General features: G+C 37.9%; 1 protein-coding gene across 4 annotated transcripts in view; it reads left to right on the plus strand.

Moving 5' to 3' along the window:
- Positions 1-16,748, plus strand: part of DIAPH3 (diaphanous related formin 3) — a 484,666-nt gene that overhangs the window by 167,176 nt on the left and 300,742 nt on the right. For 3 of the 4 annotated variants that reach the window (XM_027591357.2, XM_027591358.2, XM_027591360.2), the window contains 3 exons: positions 2,952-3,056; positions 6,514-6,822; positions 7,550-7,664. In XM_027591357.2, the coding sequence (XP_027447158.1) occupies positions 2,952-3,056; positions 6,514-6,822; positions 7,550-7,664 (529 nt within the window). The remainder of the gene's footprint in view (positions 1-2,951; positions 3,057-6,513; positions 6,823-7,549; positions 7,665-16,748) is intronic. The other variant, XM_027591359.2, reaches the window with a different exon arrangement.

Raw genomic sequence — 16,748 nt, forward strand, 5'->3', positions numbered from 1 at the left:
TGGGAGAGCTAACCCTGCTTTCTTGAGCTTTACTCTCAGCGGGGAGTTTGCTTGAGATTCTCTCCCTCTGCCCCCTCCAACCCTGCTTTCTCGCTTTCTAAAATAATACTTGAAAAAAATGCCTTTCCCCCATGTATTTTATATCCCTATTCCCCCCTAAAATTCTAATATTTAGTTTCCAGCTTGCAAAGCAATAGAATACCATAGTCATCTTAGATATGCTTCCCTCATTCATTTCCTATGTTCAGTCATAAACTAATTTTTTGGATTCTGTTTTAAAAAAAACAAAAACAAAAAAACCTCGTTTCTTCTCCCCCCCCCCCCCCCCCATTCCTCTGTCTTCTCCCTTTGTTCAGGCAGGCCTTCAGTTCTTGCTTGGATAACTGCAGGAGCCTCTAAACTTGTTTTCATGCCTCTGGTGTTTCTCTTTCATTTGACCTTCCACCCTGCTGCAGGTTGGGTTTTCCAAAGTGCAGATTTGATCGTGTTAATTTCTTGTAAGTACTCTTAATAACTCTCCTTGGTTTTCAGGCAAAAGGGAAACCTTTTTGGCTTATTGTAAAATTCCTTTGAACAATTTCATTCCTGTCTACATCAGTGACTTCATCCCTGGGGCGCCTGGGTGGCTTAGTTGGTTAAGCGACTACCTTTGGCTCAGGTCATGATCCTGGAGTCCCAAGATTGAGTCCCGCATCGGGCTCCCTGCTCGGCCGGAAATCTGCTTCTCCCTCTCACCCTCCCTCCTCTCATGCTCTCTCTCTCATTCTCGCTCTCAAATAAATCAAAATCTTTATTAAAAAAATGACTTCATCCCTTGCAATTTCTTTTCCTCCCTCCTTTTATGTCCCTGATACATGGTTGCTTGTCATTTACATGCTAGACCCTGTCTTTGAAGTGTCAGCTCCCTTTCCCAGCTAACTACTCAAGTTCTTTAAACCTGGGATCAAGCATCATTCCTCTAGGAATCACTCTCTGCAGTCTCTTTTTCTATTGTGGTAATTTTCATAGATTTTGGATTATTAGTCTTACTTTGGATTATTAGATTTTGGATTATTAGTTTTACTTTGCCACCAGACACTACACTTACTAAAAGCAATGACTGTATTCTATTCAACTTTATGTCTAGCACCTACCACTTTGAGGAACACATCAGACACATTCTTTTACTTTATAATGGGAATTAGGTAGTCTGGGGTGAGTCCTAGGAGGTTCCTAGATATTAGGTTAATGAGTGTAGCCTTTAAATGTAGCCACTGAAAGTTTAAGAGCAAAAGGAGTCCTGTTTTTTGAGCCAGTTCTTTAGAAAGAATAGCAGTATTCAAAAAAGTTTGTAGGGGGGAAGATAATACTGGTTTTAAAAAATACTCGTTTTTTTTTTTTTTTTTTGCCTTGAGAAATGTTCATTAAGCATTTGAAATACATTTATGGACTCATTAGCTGTGTGGAATTTAGATGAGAAGCTGAGCTGGTAATAGGGATTTGGACGCCATCAGTGTATGAATGGGGATTGAAGCATGTGGGTGTGGAAGATACCATTCCACCAGACATGAGAAGTGAGACCAACAGAGGGGTGAAGAAAGAGTCCTATAACATGGAAATGTTAGAAGGTGGGACTGAGGAATAGGAACTATAAAAGAATTGGTAGGAACAGTCAAGGAGTTAGTAGGAGAACCAAAACAGTGTGTTGTAATGGAACACACTGGTGCACAGAGATGAATATGGGGGCAAATTTGCTTACACTAAATCATGGGGGAGGCAAGACCTATGTGGGGGGTGAGTATATGAAAAATCTTCGGAAACTTTTGCCTAATTTTGCTGTAAACTTAAAACGGTTCTAAAAAATAAAACCTATCTTAAAAAACAAACTATAAAACATTACCTAAATGTAAGTTGTAGGAAGGTGGTGTGTTTTCATCTAAACTCAGGGTTGGAAGACAAAATCTGGCTTCTAATCTCACATCTTCACTTATTGGCTGTATGATAAGGAACTAGTTAACCACCTCTTTGAATTAGGGACAAAATAAGATTTGTAAATAAGTACCTTTTGTAAACAAGTTTTATATTACTGTTTTTTTCTTAATTGAGGTTTGACTGTATTTTAAAGTCTAAAGGCTACATTTGGGAAGTAGTTGTGTATTTTTTTTTGATTTTTTTTTTTTCTTTTTGAAAGAGATTACTATTGAAATTCACCTCTGCTAGGAGAGGTTTTCAGTCACGATGATGGCAGGGTGAAGCTATTTGAGTGCAAGCTGGGAATTTGTGATGAGGGACTATATAAATTAGAAAACTCATTGGATTCACCAAATTTTACTGTTTGCCTTCCTCCCACAAGGTATTGCACCAGGGGCTTTGAAAGATTAATTTTTCATGAATCTCCCAAAGAGTCAGGATAAATAACACAGATTTTATTCTCTTAAATTATTGTTGAAGGTTAGAGCCTACGTCAGGGTCCTTAACTTGCATAATGATGTAAGAAAAAGTGATGCATTTACAAAATGGAGTCATTTAATAATAAAAAATACTAAAATGGAAGTCTTTTAATTCCTATTGATAAACTTCCCATAAATTTTAAGTAGAAGTTTTTGCAAGTGGGGGTCATGGAACTCAGTGCAATGCTTTGCTATTATTGTACACAGAGTTGCAGTGATATTTAAGGACTTTTAAGAAAAAAGTGTTGAAGATACCTCTGGGCCACTTTGCTCTGTCGAGAGGAGAAGGTCACACACTCCATCTCTGGCTTTGTCTGCTTCCTTGCAAACTGAATGATTTTTGGTGGGACCTGGAGGGACCTAGAAAAAGGCTTTGGGTGACTTAGCAAAATCTGCCTTTCCTTTCATAAAAGGTTTGTGTTCTACTGACAGATCATTAGAGTCCTATTTCTCTATGAAGAATAGTCCTTTTCAATGCCATCTTTCTGTCTCATGGTTGGTTGGTTGGTTTTTCCTTTGCAGTTTGAAAAAGAGTTTACCAACCACCAAGAAACTCAGGCCCAACTGCAGAAAAAGGAAGCAAAAATTAATGAACTTCAAGCAGAGTTACAAGCTTTTAAGTCACAGGTAAAATACCATCTTTCTGGATTGAATTTGGGTATTGAAAGCTTACCAGGGAAGCAAAGGTCATGTCATATCTTCAGAGCTCAAAATGTTTAAGCTTTAATTTCACTAGTATGTTTTAATAGTATTGTTTATATGTATTTCTATTCTGTAAATTTTTTTAAAAAAATGACTTCGCCACTTTTTTTTCTACTTGGCATTTTTAAGAATGTCTAAACTTTTACTAATTAATCTGCTTCCTTATGTTTCATTTGGGTTTTGTTTTTAATGTCATATGTTTTATGTGTAATCATAAAGGGTAAGAAAGTCTTTTACTCTTAGATTTGTCATTCATCACTGATCTTTATCCCACTACAGGAAATTATTGCTCGAGCTATTTATTTTTCAAAACCTTCAGCCTATGGGTACCTTGCAGTGAAAGATAACCTCTAGCTGAATGAGAACATTTTCTGATAATTTTTCAATTTCCAAAAGTAAACAGATTTAAAACATGACAAAAAAGAGAGCAAATCTGGATTATGAAGCAGATAGCTCACATACACCCTCTACATATAAAACATTTAGATAGCAAGAAATACATCATCTGCATATTGTAAACGGATGACAGTAAAGAGGTAGAATATTCATAGCTAAATTTCTTCATGCAGATTTACATATAGGATGATGAGCAATAAGTATAGTTTTTGCTCATTTTCTTTCATCCTAATTTATGGTTATGTCGAAATAGTCTCAGATGTACCATTTCCTATATTGGTGTACTATTTCCCATATTATTGGCTATTTTGTTTTCTCTCAAATACTTAGTGGATAGTTTTGTTACAGAGCCTGTAAGAAGATACCTGAAGAGAGAGCTATCTGTTAAGTGTTCAATTATAGGGGAAAAAAAAAGGCTCTTTTCTGTAAGAAAATGACTCTCACTGATCTATCTTTAGTGTGCAAGAAGGAAGTACTCTTTCCCGTGTGGCTCCTTGTCTCTCACACTAAAAGAAATATTTGATTGTGTTTTATTATTTCAGATTGAGTTATAGACAGTGGCTGAGATATTTATGTCCAGTTTCTCTTGGTCTGGGCTAATATAAATTTTAAAAACTTTATTTTTAATTTCTTATAGTTGAAGGATTACTTGTAAATCCAATCTAAAGAATTCCTATTGATTAAAAAAAGAAAATAATCACTAGCTTTGGATATATTATCACTGCATGTGTTTTATATAAATATGGGAATGAATTTGTTTTAAAACTGAGATTAAATCCAGGAATCTCCTATGTTATTTAAGAATGTGGAAAAGGATGACTAGTTTTGTATATCAGAAGCAAGCCTGGAATTAGAGACTAGTAAAGTTCACCCTGTTAATTTTTGAAGAACAACAGGAAAAATTTTTTTTAATGGATTGGTGTGTTTCTCATGAAATCTATTCATTTGTCTTTTCTCTTTGATCAAAGCCATAATGATCATGAAGGGTATGAATAAAATATATTCTGTTATCTGTGATTTTATTCCTTTATTCACTTAACAACTAAGTGTTGTCAGGTGCTGGGGCTATAATGGTGAGCAAGTTAATCACAGGATAATCTGGCCTCATGAATGATATATTTAAGTCAGCCATCCTCTATCAAATGAGCTAGTATAGAGCAGAAATCTAACTATATCTTTAAGACATTGAGTGTGAATATAACATACATACTTCTTTAACATTCAGAGGGCAGTACTATCCATTCTAACAGCAATGCAGCATAATGCTGAATTGATTCTACTTTATAGTTAATTTTTTGTTAAGATATGTTCTTTGATTTGTGGTGTCAACTTCTTTTATAACACTTTTTCTTTGTGCTGATCTCAGATGTCAATTTCAGGCTTTTATACATGATCTGTTTTCCATAATTGTGCCATGGAAGTTTTAAAATGATTTATTAACATTTATTAAATGCCACCATTTGCAAGGTGTCGTGTGTGTGTGTGTCTCTGAATTGAAGTAATTACAGGAAAATAATCATACTACAAAAAATTATCAACTCTCCTCTTCTTTATGATAATTAAAATGCATTTGTTCTTACCATGCCATAGAAACAAAAGGACAGAAGTGACCAGTGGACATACTTGGCTCTTTTTCACTCCTGATTTTGCATTGCTTCTCTGTTACTTTGGACACTGTTGAGTATCAGCATCCCCCTCCTTCACTTGTGATTCATGAACCTGTACCTGTCTGCTTTTTCTCTCCTCTTTCATCCATTCATCCTACACGTATTTCTTCAGTGGCTGTCATTTGCCAGTCGCAACTTCGGGTTTTGGAAAAGAATAGTAAATTCTACAGTCTTAGTCACTTCCCTCATGAGCTTGTAACTCTCAAAGAGATAAATGCTAACGATTCCTTAAGTATTTAACACTTTGATAAGTACAATCAAAGAGAAGTGGTGCTATCAGTGTAGAAGCAGTGGTCACAATGAGGCTTTCCTGAGGAAAGGAGGTGCTAAGACTGAAAGGACCAGCAAGAAGTGGTCCGTGTACCGAGACTCGAGTTCCAGGCAGAAGGAATAGCATGTGCCAAGGCCCTGAAATCACTGTGAGGTTGGCATCTACATGGAATTATATATGAAAGCCACTTGAAAGGCCAGTTAGTTCACAAGGATCATGATGTGCCCCTGCAGGTCCTACTTACGAATTTCAGGTTTGTTTGTTTTTTTTTTTTTCCTCTCTCTCAAGGTCATTGGCACATGTCACATGATGTGACAGTACTATTTAACTTTGTCTTGATCTTCTTATTGTTTAACTTCTCATTTAAATGCTAGTATTCCATAGAATTCTGTACATAGACTTTTCTTTATGCTAGATGCTCTGTCCATACTGAGTGAACTTAGCTACTCTCATGACTTGAACTATCACCTAGAAACTGCTGATTTTCAAATCTTCTAAACCCATATACTCATATCCTTCCTGGATATCTCCACCTGGATGGCCATAACTACCAAAATAGTAAATAATATTTCTGGCTATTACACTTTTATGAAAACAAAAGGGAAATTCTTTAATTGGGAAAAAACCCAACTTGGTTGGAATTTTGTTTTTTTATGGTTAACCCATGTGAAATTACTGATAGTGAATTATCTTTGATTTAAAATAATAAACTTTTGGGGCGCCTGGGTGGCTCAGATTGTTAAGCGTCTGCCTTCGGCTCAGGTCATGATCCCAGGGTGCTGGGATCAAGCCCCACATCAGGCTCCTGGCTCAGCAAGGAGCCTGCTTCTCCCTCTCCCTCTGCCTCTCTCCCTGCTCATGCTTTCTCTCTCTCTCTCTCTCTCTCTCTCTCTCTCTCTCTCTCTCTCTCTCTCTCTCTCTCTCTCTGTATCTCTGTGTCTCAAATGAATAAATAAAATCTTTAAAAAAAAATAAACTTTTGAAGAAAGTGTACTTTTACATGTGTCGTAGATGTTTTTAGTCATATTTCTTTTTTCCTCTTCTCTAGTTTGGTGGCTTGCCCGCTGGTACGAATAACGCTTTGCCGCTGTCCAAAGAAAATGGAACTGGCCCCCCAGCACTGGCTCCTCCTCCGCCACTGCCCTCCTGTGGAGGCGGGCCGCCTCCACCCCCTCCCCCACCCCCTCCTCCACTTCCAGGAATGCCAATGCCCTTTGGTGGTCCTGTGCCCCCACCACCTCCCCTGGGATTTCTCAACGGGCGAAACTCTCTTCCTCCACCAACCCTACCATTTGGGTTAAAACCAAAGAAAGAATTTAAACCTGAAACCAGCATGAGGAGATTGAATTGGTTAAAGGTAAAACAGAACTAAATGGAAGAAAACATACTACCACCTACATTAAAATTTAATTTTATATTTACACAGTGACATTAAATAGGCATTATTTGAATTAAATAAAAGTGTTGAGACAAAGCCCTTTTCTCTCAACTAAGGCTTTCTGGTTTAGAAATTTGGTGAGAGGTAATAATTGTTAAATGGGATTTGATTCATCATCAGATTGATAATTCAACATTATCATCATTGAACCCTTTATGAAATGTTTCTCAGAAGGACAATGTTAGTGATCTTTGGAACTTTTCTATGTTGGTAGCCATTGGAAAAACCAGTACTAGTTGTCGGAAGTTGATATCTAGTCAGGACATAGAAATTCTGAATCCTGTAGAAAGATGGTTTCATGGTCACACAACTTTGGGAGGGGCTGTGTAATGTATCCTGCACTTGAATTGTTGCAGTGCACGTGAGCGTTATTAAAGACTCTGAGAGGTATAATTAAGCAACAAATTTTATTTCACTCTGCTTCAAACCCTCAACTATGTGATAGTGGAACTCCCCCCCCCCCCCAAATAAAATCTTAGTTTCCTGGGGAACTTGGATTCTATTGAACACACTTTGGGGAAAAATATTACAGGGATTGCTTCATAAACATCTGCTGGCAGCGATGGGACCCTGGGTCTGAGCATAGTGATCGCACTGGGACAGGTGAAACACCCAACTGTTTATGAATCCATCTCTCTGATTGCAGATCAGACCTCATGAAATGACTGAAAACTGTTTCTGGATAAAAGCAAATGAAAATAAGTATGAAAATGTGGATTTGCTTTGTAAACTTGAGAATACATTTTGTTGCCAACAAAAAGGTATGTTGAACATCGTGCTTATTTGTTAATTTTAGTACGTTAACACTGCCGATTCTTATACATTAACTTCTAGAGAGCATTATTTTAAGAGTCCTAGACATGATATTTTTATTTCACTAATGGTTAAATTATCTAATGAAAGGAAATGTTTAAAATACAAATTTTGTTATTTGGATTATCACATGAACAGTCTTTAAAATGCAAATGTTTAATATAGAACTTTGTCAAATTTTCAGTATAATATCTTTTGAAGGTGTTCTAAATTAGACTTTTGAAAAGGAGGATGTTTTCACAGAGGATTTTGGCATGAGAATTCATTTTAGTCAATGGGACATAGAAAAACAAAATGTGAGCCTTTTTTCTAGTCATAATTTTACCACCCTTTAATATTAGAGTGACTGTAGCAATAATTAGCCTGAGTCACATGAGATAGAAATACCAAAATTATAGAATACCTTGAAAGCTAGCTTAAAATAGAAATATATGAATAGATTATATGATCTTTTCATTAAAAGTAATAGCATTCATTTCCAAAATTTTTTGTGATAGCTTTTACTTGTTTGGTGTGATATTTTCCGTTTTTAAAAAACTCAAACATTATTCTGGTCTGAAAATTGGGTTTCCACCACATATGTTTCAGAGTTGATATCCACTTAAACTATTAAGTTAATTTTTAAGTTATGTAATGCTTACATTTTAGGCCTATATTACAAGGTACTTATATCAGTGATTACCTTTTAATTTTCAAAAAGGAAACTTTTTCACCACAAATTATGCCACTTATGACCCTGGGCTCATTGAGCACAGATTGCTGGAGAAGAGAGATTGTACTCCAGCTGGAGATGGGAAGGCTTGCTATAGAGAGGGAAGAATTAACTTCTTAAAATAACCTATGATGGGGGCACCTGGGTGGCTCAGTTGGTTAAGCGTCTGCCTTTGGCACAGGTCATAATCTTGGGGTCCTGAGATCGAGCCCCATGTCGTCGAGCTCCCTGCTCAGTGGGAAGCTTACTTCCCCCTCTCTCTCTGCCACTCCCCCACCCCATTTGTGCGTGCTCTCTCTCTCTCAAATCTTAAAAGATACTATGTGTTAGGCCCTGTGCTGTGTATCTGATTTAACTTGACAGTCACGGCAATGAAAGGATATTGGCAGATACTAAAAAATATCATTTGCATTCCTTTGAAATGCTTATAAAATATAATTGTAAATTAGAATCTCTTTCTAAAAAATAATGTAAGTTAGAAACTCTAAAAGGTATTTGTAAATTAAGGTGGTTTTCCAGAATTTGGGATAAACCCAGAGCCTTCAGGAGATATTTTTGGGCACTGTTCTTGACCAGAATAGTAAAACTGATGTAGTTTGATCTTTGAAAACAGTGGGAATTTTCTCAGCAAGCTTATCCTAGGAAAACTTGTGAAGTAAGCAGATCTTAATTTTACCTTTTGATTATGGAGAATGAACATTTTCTTTGAATAAGATTAGTGCGCTCTTCAGGCAATCAAGGAAAATATATGGCAGTTAAAATGTGTATTTACATGTAAAACACTTCAGAATTTCAGATTTCATAATCTGGAATTGATTAGTTTTCCCTTTGCTTTCCTAGTAGGTACAAATGGTGGTACCTTAAAGCTATTTAAGTAATACTGCCATCCAGCTACTGTCTTTTTTTTTTTTCTTTACTCTGATTACTTTCTTAATTAATGAGGCTCAAAAGGGAAACTTGTTAGCATGTCTTTAATTTAGCTTTAGTGCTAGCCCTAAATGAAATAATTGGACCTTTAAAAAATTCTTAAGTCATCTAACTTTAGCCTTGAGATTCAAGGTTGAAAAAAATGCATTTGCTGAATCTAATATTAGTTATAAAGGGTAAGGTGAGGGAAGGATGATCTTTTTGTGAGTGTTCTGTACTTCCATCCCTTTCTGCCTTTGGACATGCTGTCCCCTCGGCCCAGAGTCTCTCATTTGACTTAGAGGCTGGCAGAGACCCATGACTTCTATTGTCTCAGCTCAGATGCTACCTTCTTTCTTCAGTGAAGTGGAGGATACTTTCATGGTGACCAGGAAAGTTGGGGAAGCCCAGGGTTGTTACCCTGGGTGATGCCAACGTTTCACAGTGGCAACAAGAAACAAGCTGAGAAGGTGACAACTTTTTGGTCTGGATTTTAAAGAATAATTCCTAGAGAACATTATTCAAGGGGAATTAAGAGTGCTTTTTAGCATTACTAGTGCTTAAGTATTTTATTGGAAAACAGAATTGCTGCTTTCAGAAAAGTAGGACTTCCTATACCTATTATGTAGTAAAGACCAGAAAGGAAGGCCAGAGGCGAGTACCTGGAAAGCTTAGAGAAGACTGTGGGCTGGTGGAGTGGACATGTTTCTCCTTGTCTCTTTATTCACGGCCTGGCCCCTAAGGCTTTAGGTCCAAATCCTAACTTTTTGCCCATCTCCCGTGACTCCGGAGGTTACTTTGAAGCAATTTTGTGATTTCCGCAGAAATCAGAATTAAACCCAGTCGCTTATTATTCAGTCCAAGGTGGCCCTACAGTTGCTGTCTGCTCCCTAGCTGGCAGGGGGAAGGGAGAGGCATTGCCTCCTGGTTGATTTTCATCATTGGTTTGCGTCACAGTTGAACAGGGAAGGACCCGGGATTCCCATCATTGGAGACTCTACGGGGTTTTTAGAGAACTAGTGTATCTGTTTCTCATTGCGGTAATTCTTTTGTCGAAGAACCAGAGCATTTTGTGACAACATGGATGGACCTGGAGGGCATTATGCTAACTGAAAATAAGTCAGCCAGAGAAAGACAAATACTGTATGATTTCTTTTATATGTAGAACCTCAAAGCAACAAACAGTAAAAGCAAACTAAGCTTGTAGATCAGATTGGTGGTTGCCAGAGGTGTGGGTCCAGGAAATGGGCAAAGGGGGCTATAAATTTGTGAAACAAAAAACCCAAAGCTATTTCTCGGATTACAAAGGTGGAAGTTCCATCCCAGGACTTTAAAATGGTAAATGCCAATCAGTTGTGCTCCCTAAACATTTGAAACTGGTAGAAAGATAAAAGGAAACTGAATTCAACCATTTACTCTCTGTTCTAATCACATGCGCTCTATTTTTTTGTCTGTTTGTTACTCCTTTTTATTATTTTATTCTTATGGAGGACACTGCTTTGGGTTTTACAGACTTTCAGGTTAAGATGACTGGGTTTTAGTGGTCTTATACCCTGAAAGTTGGAAAAGGAAGAGGGCCTAATTGTGGCCTAAGAGTACCTGTAGAGCACCTGTGGGATACCACTCCCTGAGCTGGGCCATCTTCACGTTACCTTGTCTAATCAGGACCACATCTCTACTGAGATTTTTCTTCTGCACAACAATGCTATCTCCTTAGAATACCACCTTGGCCCATCCTCTGGTAGACATAGCAAGATATTCTAGGTATGAGCTTTCCTGACTGACTCATGTTCTTTATAGTATCTCTCCCGCTGCCCCTCCCCCCTCCCCCTCGTTAGATTTTAATAATGTTGTCTTTTAAACTAAGCTCCCTGTGATGTTTTTAACATTGCTTTAATAGGGAAGTGCCTGAGCCCTGTCTTGAGGAATATAAGGAAACTGTCTCAGCCTTTTCTTGTGAAATCAACATGTTTCCCTGATTCAGTTGTATCACTTTCTCTTTTATAGCTTATTTTGCAATCAGGTATCACTTTGGTTTCCTTGTCTTAATCCTAAATTTTCGAGTTCTATCTTAGCTTTCCATATTTTAAATTCTTCTGAAAATAACACGTAGGCATTTTTCTGGTCATATTTTTCTTTCTCGCTTTCTTCCTCATTCATTGCTCCCACCTTTTCTCTTTCCTATATTTGGCTACTGTTGTTCAAGTCAGCAAATATTTATTTGGTATATGTTGTATGCTAGGCCTTGTGATTAGCACCTGGGACACTGTTAGAAAGGCAGACAGACATGTGCCCATTCCCGTGTTGCTTTCACAGTCTCCGTGAAACTCCACGGAGTTTCAAGTTCTCCATCACGTTGAAGCATAAGAATGAGGAATGGAACGACAAATGTTGATTTTGATATAGAAAGGGCTGTCATGTTTTACTCTCTTGGGGTCCTGTTAAAATTTAACAAGATTATAAAAGAAAATTATGTATATATCTCTTTGAAATCTAATTACAATATTCATGTATTGAACATTCGGTATCATCAAAATAATGCTAATGACCTGCATATTTTTTTTTACCAGATTGGAAGCATCTGTTGGCTAATTTTTACAGGCTGTTGGAAAATGGATTAAAGTATACTAACAGGTTATTGGTGTTGGATTTATCAACTAAAATTAATATTAATTACTTTCATTATTCACAAACTATTAATAGGGATTAAAGGGCTTTCTGAAAGTACGTGAATAGTCTAATTCACTTAGACTGATTTATTATAAAAATGTGATTCCACAATTGTTAGCTTTCTGAAGTAATCACATTTTATTACAGGTGCATCCTATTTGCCAGATAGGGCCAATAAACTGGTTTATAAATAATTTCTCAACTGAACAGTTATGGCATATGGAAACAGTTAATGGATTATGCACTTAAAAACAAATCAAGCTTAGATTTCTGACATCATAGTTCAGTGGACAAAGTATTGGAGTAGGGAATGATAAATCATGGGTTATCCCAGGGACTTGGCTGTGTTCAGGATGTCGCTTTGTATTTGAAACACGATTTATTCCTCTGTATGAACAAAAGTGTATATATAAAAACAAAAAGAATCCTAAACTACCTCACAGGACTACATTAAGATGAATGATATAATTTATAACACAGTGTTTTTGGGAATGCATGTTAATAGAGAGGTGATGCCAAGATGAATGCAACATATCTTGAAGTTTTTTGACAAAAAGTGTTTTGACAAACACTAATTTGGAAAGATTGAGGAGGAAGTCCCATGAAGAATTAAATATTTCCCTAGGGAAATACCTTCCCTTTGGTTCTTGTCTGTGTCTGAATCTGAAAAGAACTAAAGACTTAAGGAAATGATAGGATAGGTCAGGAATGTCTTGCTTCACCATTAGAAAGTATCTTGTTGTTACCAATTATTTGTTTTTTGTGCTGGGTTGCTAAAGAAACAGAAATGTATTCCGAAAGCTTTAAAGAAATAGAGAAAAAGGCTAAAGAGCCTGGGTTTGTTTAGCCCGGAGCCACAGGCGACTTTAAAGTCCCAGAATGCTTCAGTTACATGTTTAGTTATACAGCATATTTTTGACATGGTGTAATGGGAATTTTAAGGGCCCCTGTAACTGGGCATATTACTTGTATATTGTACAAATGCTACAAACAGAAAGGGGAGGAGGCTTAGACCTGCGTGCATGGGGGGCGTGCTCATAAACATAGCTCCCCCCACCCCACCCCCTGCTTTTTTCCTATTCTCTTTTCCTTTTAACATTGGAGAGAGAAATGGTACTGGGGAGCGCTGGATTCACGGGAGTCACTTGACTAGTAGTAGATCGGGGTAAGCTGTGTTCCTTCTAGATTACAAAGTCACCTTGGTGTTTTCATTCTTGTAGTTTGAACGTGTAGCTGTCCTCCCTTGACAACATTGTAAGGTTGTTACATTTTACTGTCCTCACATATTTTTTTCCCCTCAGGATTTCGCTTCCATTTCCCATATCTTCTGTCTTCTCCCCATTGACCCAGGGCATTTCCTGTTGCCCTCTGGTTGCTCAAAGTATACTTCCCTATTTCCGGCGGTTCTTCTTTGCCTTGTCTACATTATGTTCTAGCACTCAAGACTCCTACTCATAATTAGTGTACAGTATTATTCACCTGAAAATATAAAGGAGAGTCATCCTTCTGAATGCAGGATTTTAATCCTAAAATAATATTTGTAAATGTGACTGTTCACTGCCCCCTTCCTCTCCCGTTCTGCATTCTTCCCTGTCCCCTGTGCCTACCTCCACACACACTTGCCAGGCTTGGAAGAAACAGGATCGCATGGTCTTAGTATTGCAAATGGATGCCACCACTGGAGCACAAGAAGAGAGTGGGGGTAGGAGAGTCCTGAGGAGATGTAAGAGACTTCCTGCTGGGTTGTATGCTGTTGGAATTGGATACTAAATCAACAATGTAGTAAATTCTTTTGTAACAGGAAAAAAAAAAAACCCCTTTATGAAAATAACTTTTTTAACCTTAAATTTCCTAAGTTAGATTTTGAGGTAATTATATATTTGTGTTTAGGTGAGCTGGGTGTGTTTTGTCCCTCAAAGTTAAATCATTTAGTCACAGTTTGTAGTTTGTAACACATTCTGTGCATTTAACATAAGCATTCATGGATTTCCTGGCATCAGAGGAGAAACACCAGGTTAGAAATCTTTGGTTATCACAGCTCTCACTTGTCTAGGTGTTTGTGTCTTAAAAAAGTGGTTATTTCCAAGTCAGACATACTCTAATTCAGGCATTGTTAACTTGGGGTCTTTGAACTTGGATAAAGAAAAAAAAAATCATTACTTTCACTAACCTCTAATTGAAATTTAGCTTTTCCTTCAGTTGTAAATATAGGCAACAAACGCACTGGCACCTATGCCATTTCTACCTGTAAAGTTTATATATACTTTTATTTATATTCCGTTAGAATTATTTCTGATATATTAAAATATTATTGAAACTCCTCACTACTTCAAAATTAGGGTAGTTGTGAGACCTGCAGCTAGATCTTGTTCAGTACATTAATACAGAAGCCTATTTTGTCAGTTGGGTCCCTCCAAGAGCAGATGCCAAGAGGTTGGAGTACAGGCGTTTTTTTTTAGGGGGTATGCCGTGGGTAATGCATCTGAAGGGTAGAAGGTGGGGAAAGCAGGACTTCGTAGGAAGAACCTTAAGCTGTGGTGTAATAGAACAAATTCTCAGCCACCGTAGTTGGGAGGGAGCTCTAGCTCAGAATGCCTGTTAGGGGAGTCCCGGAATGGGCCCTGGTAGCCCGGGCTGGTGCTCCTGCCATGCTCAGCCATTGGCTCAGGCTGCTCAGGAATCGCCAGGACTCAGAAGCTAAGGAGCATCCTGAAGGTGGCAACAGCTTGGACCTTGCCAGCTAAGTGTGCTCCTTCCTAAAGGGAGATCTGTGTATTTTATTTCTGCATTTAAGAATTATTCTGAGAAGCAGTCCACTGCTCTGACTGCCAATGGGGGCCCATGCCAACAAGGTTAGGGAGCCTTCTGTAGCCTTTCTGCCTTGTACAGTGCTGGCCGTGAGGCGGACGTCAGGGGCCTTGGCCTGGACTTGACTGCTGCCTATTCACATATATGCAGTCGTTCTGTTTTGTTTTGAGATTTTATTTATTTGAGAGAGAGAAAGAGAGAGTGTGTGAGCACAGGCAGGCGGAGGGAGAAAGTATCTTAAGCCAACTCTGTGCTCAGTCTCAGGACCCTGAGATCACTACTGAGCCAAAACCAAGAGTCGGAAGCTTAAAGCTTAACCAACTGAGGCACTCAGGCGCCACCCCCCCCCTTTTTTTTTTTAATTCAAGGGACCAGTACCTTATTTGTAACGCGAATAAGATACTTCACCCAACTAGGAATACCTTTTTATGGTGACTTTAACATCAGGTGGTCCATTTTTGGGTCTACTTTAACAGACTACTGTAATGCATTTGTTAATAAAAGCATATGTCAAATCTGGCACAAATACAAAACTCCTTAATTAGACAATAATACAACAGTATTAACTTTTTTTTTTTTTTTTAGCAGTTGTGTTTACCTTCTATCATTTTACTGGTTCCGCAAAAACAATCCTGCGGAAGAATCAAGGCAAATATTGCCTAGATCTTGTATGTAAGAAAAAGTTACTCTCTTCAAGCGAAGTTGAGCTAAAAGGGGCTGCCACTCTGAATGGAATACAGATCTGAGTCTAAAGCCATTGCCTCTCTGCTGTGCCATGCTGCTTCTCTGATTAAAAGAAATCCTATTATGTTTTATTTAAAGTGCTCTTCTTTGATTTAAAATAATTTCCCTCTCATCTCCCGCCACCTTACCGCTGCCTCACAGCAGTTCACCCTCATCCCACAATTTATATTAAAGGTTTTAAAAATTTGCCATTTTTTATTAAGACCATCTTTCATCATTTGGTCCCTCTATTCACCTCTGTAAGTATTTGAGCTGTAAATACTAACACCATGCTCTGGCGTGTACAGGAGGAGAGAGGGGCAGTAGGGTCACCCCCACACCCGCGTGTGACCCCGGCTTTGGCAGCTGTTAGTTCTTTATAAAATGGGGGAGATGATACCCATCTCACAAGGCGATATGAGGATTATATCATGAAGATTTTAAAGCATCTTTTGCAATGCCCAGCTCATTGTCAGTTGCTCAGGAATTATTAGCCGAACTTAAATTTTGGGAATGCAGGTTCATTTCCACTTGTAAAATTTTGTGTGCCGCCTCTGACTCTTCTATGGAACCTGGCCAGCTCTAGCCCCACTTCCAAATGAAGCCTCAGAACCGTAGGACTGCTGAGGCAACTGACCTGTATTAGTGGCCACTTCTGAAGATTCCTCTAACACGGATCTGTACCATCAGTTTTAGAAAATTATTATAATAGATTCTGTACATCCTGTTTCTTTCATTTTTGTGTATGTCTTCACTGTCAAATGCTTTATTAAGTTCCGGGAGAAGGAGGGATCTGTTGAATCAGTAATAAAGACCATTTTTTTTCTTAATTTTTTTTCTGAGTTTTTCCATGATTTTTTTTTCATTCGGTTTACAAGTCATTAATGGAGCTGAGCCAATAGTTTTTGTGATTTTATGAAATTTAAAAGCAGAATTTTAACTTTTAACTTGGCGTGATTCACATTTCGAGTGTTGAGCTAATGGTTTCAGTGTGAACTTGAAAAACTCAGCCTGTACTTTATAAAATCTGACTGGTTCTTGTTAATTATTCGTGATTATTTTTGACAGTTATTTACGGTTTCAAAGATTAGTGAGGATGCTATATATGGCTTAATGTAATTACAGAACTGGGATGCATTAAGGCGTAGGGAACCTGTAGTTGATAGGCAAATACAAGAGCCAAGGAAAGCTTACGGCCAAAATTCTCCCCAGA

This window comes from Zalophus californianus, chromosome 3 (assembly GCF_009762305.2).
Source record: "Zalophus californianus isolate mZalCal1 chromosome 3, mZalCal1.pri.v2, whole genome shotgun sequence".
In the NCBI taxonomy this organism is placed as follows: domain Eukaryota; kingdom Metazoa; phylum Chordata; class Mammalia; order Carnivora; family Otariidae; genus Zalophus; species Zalophus californianus.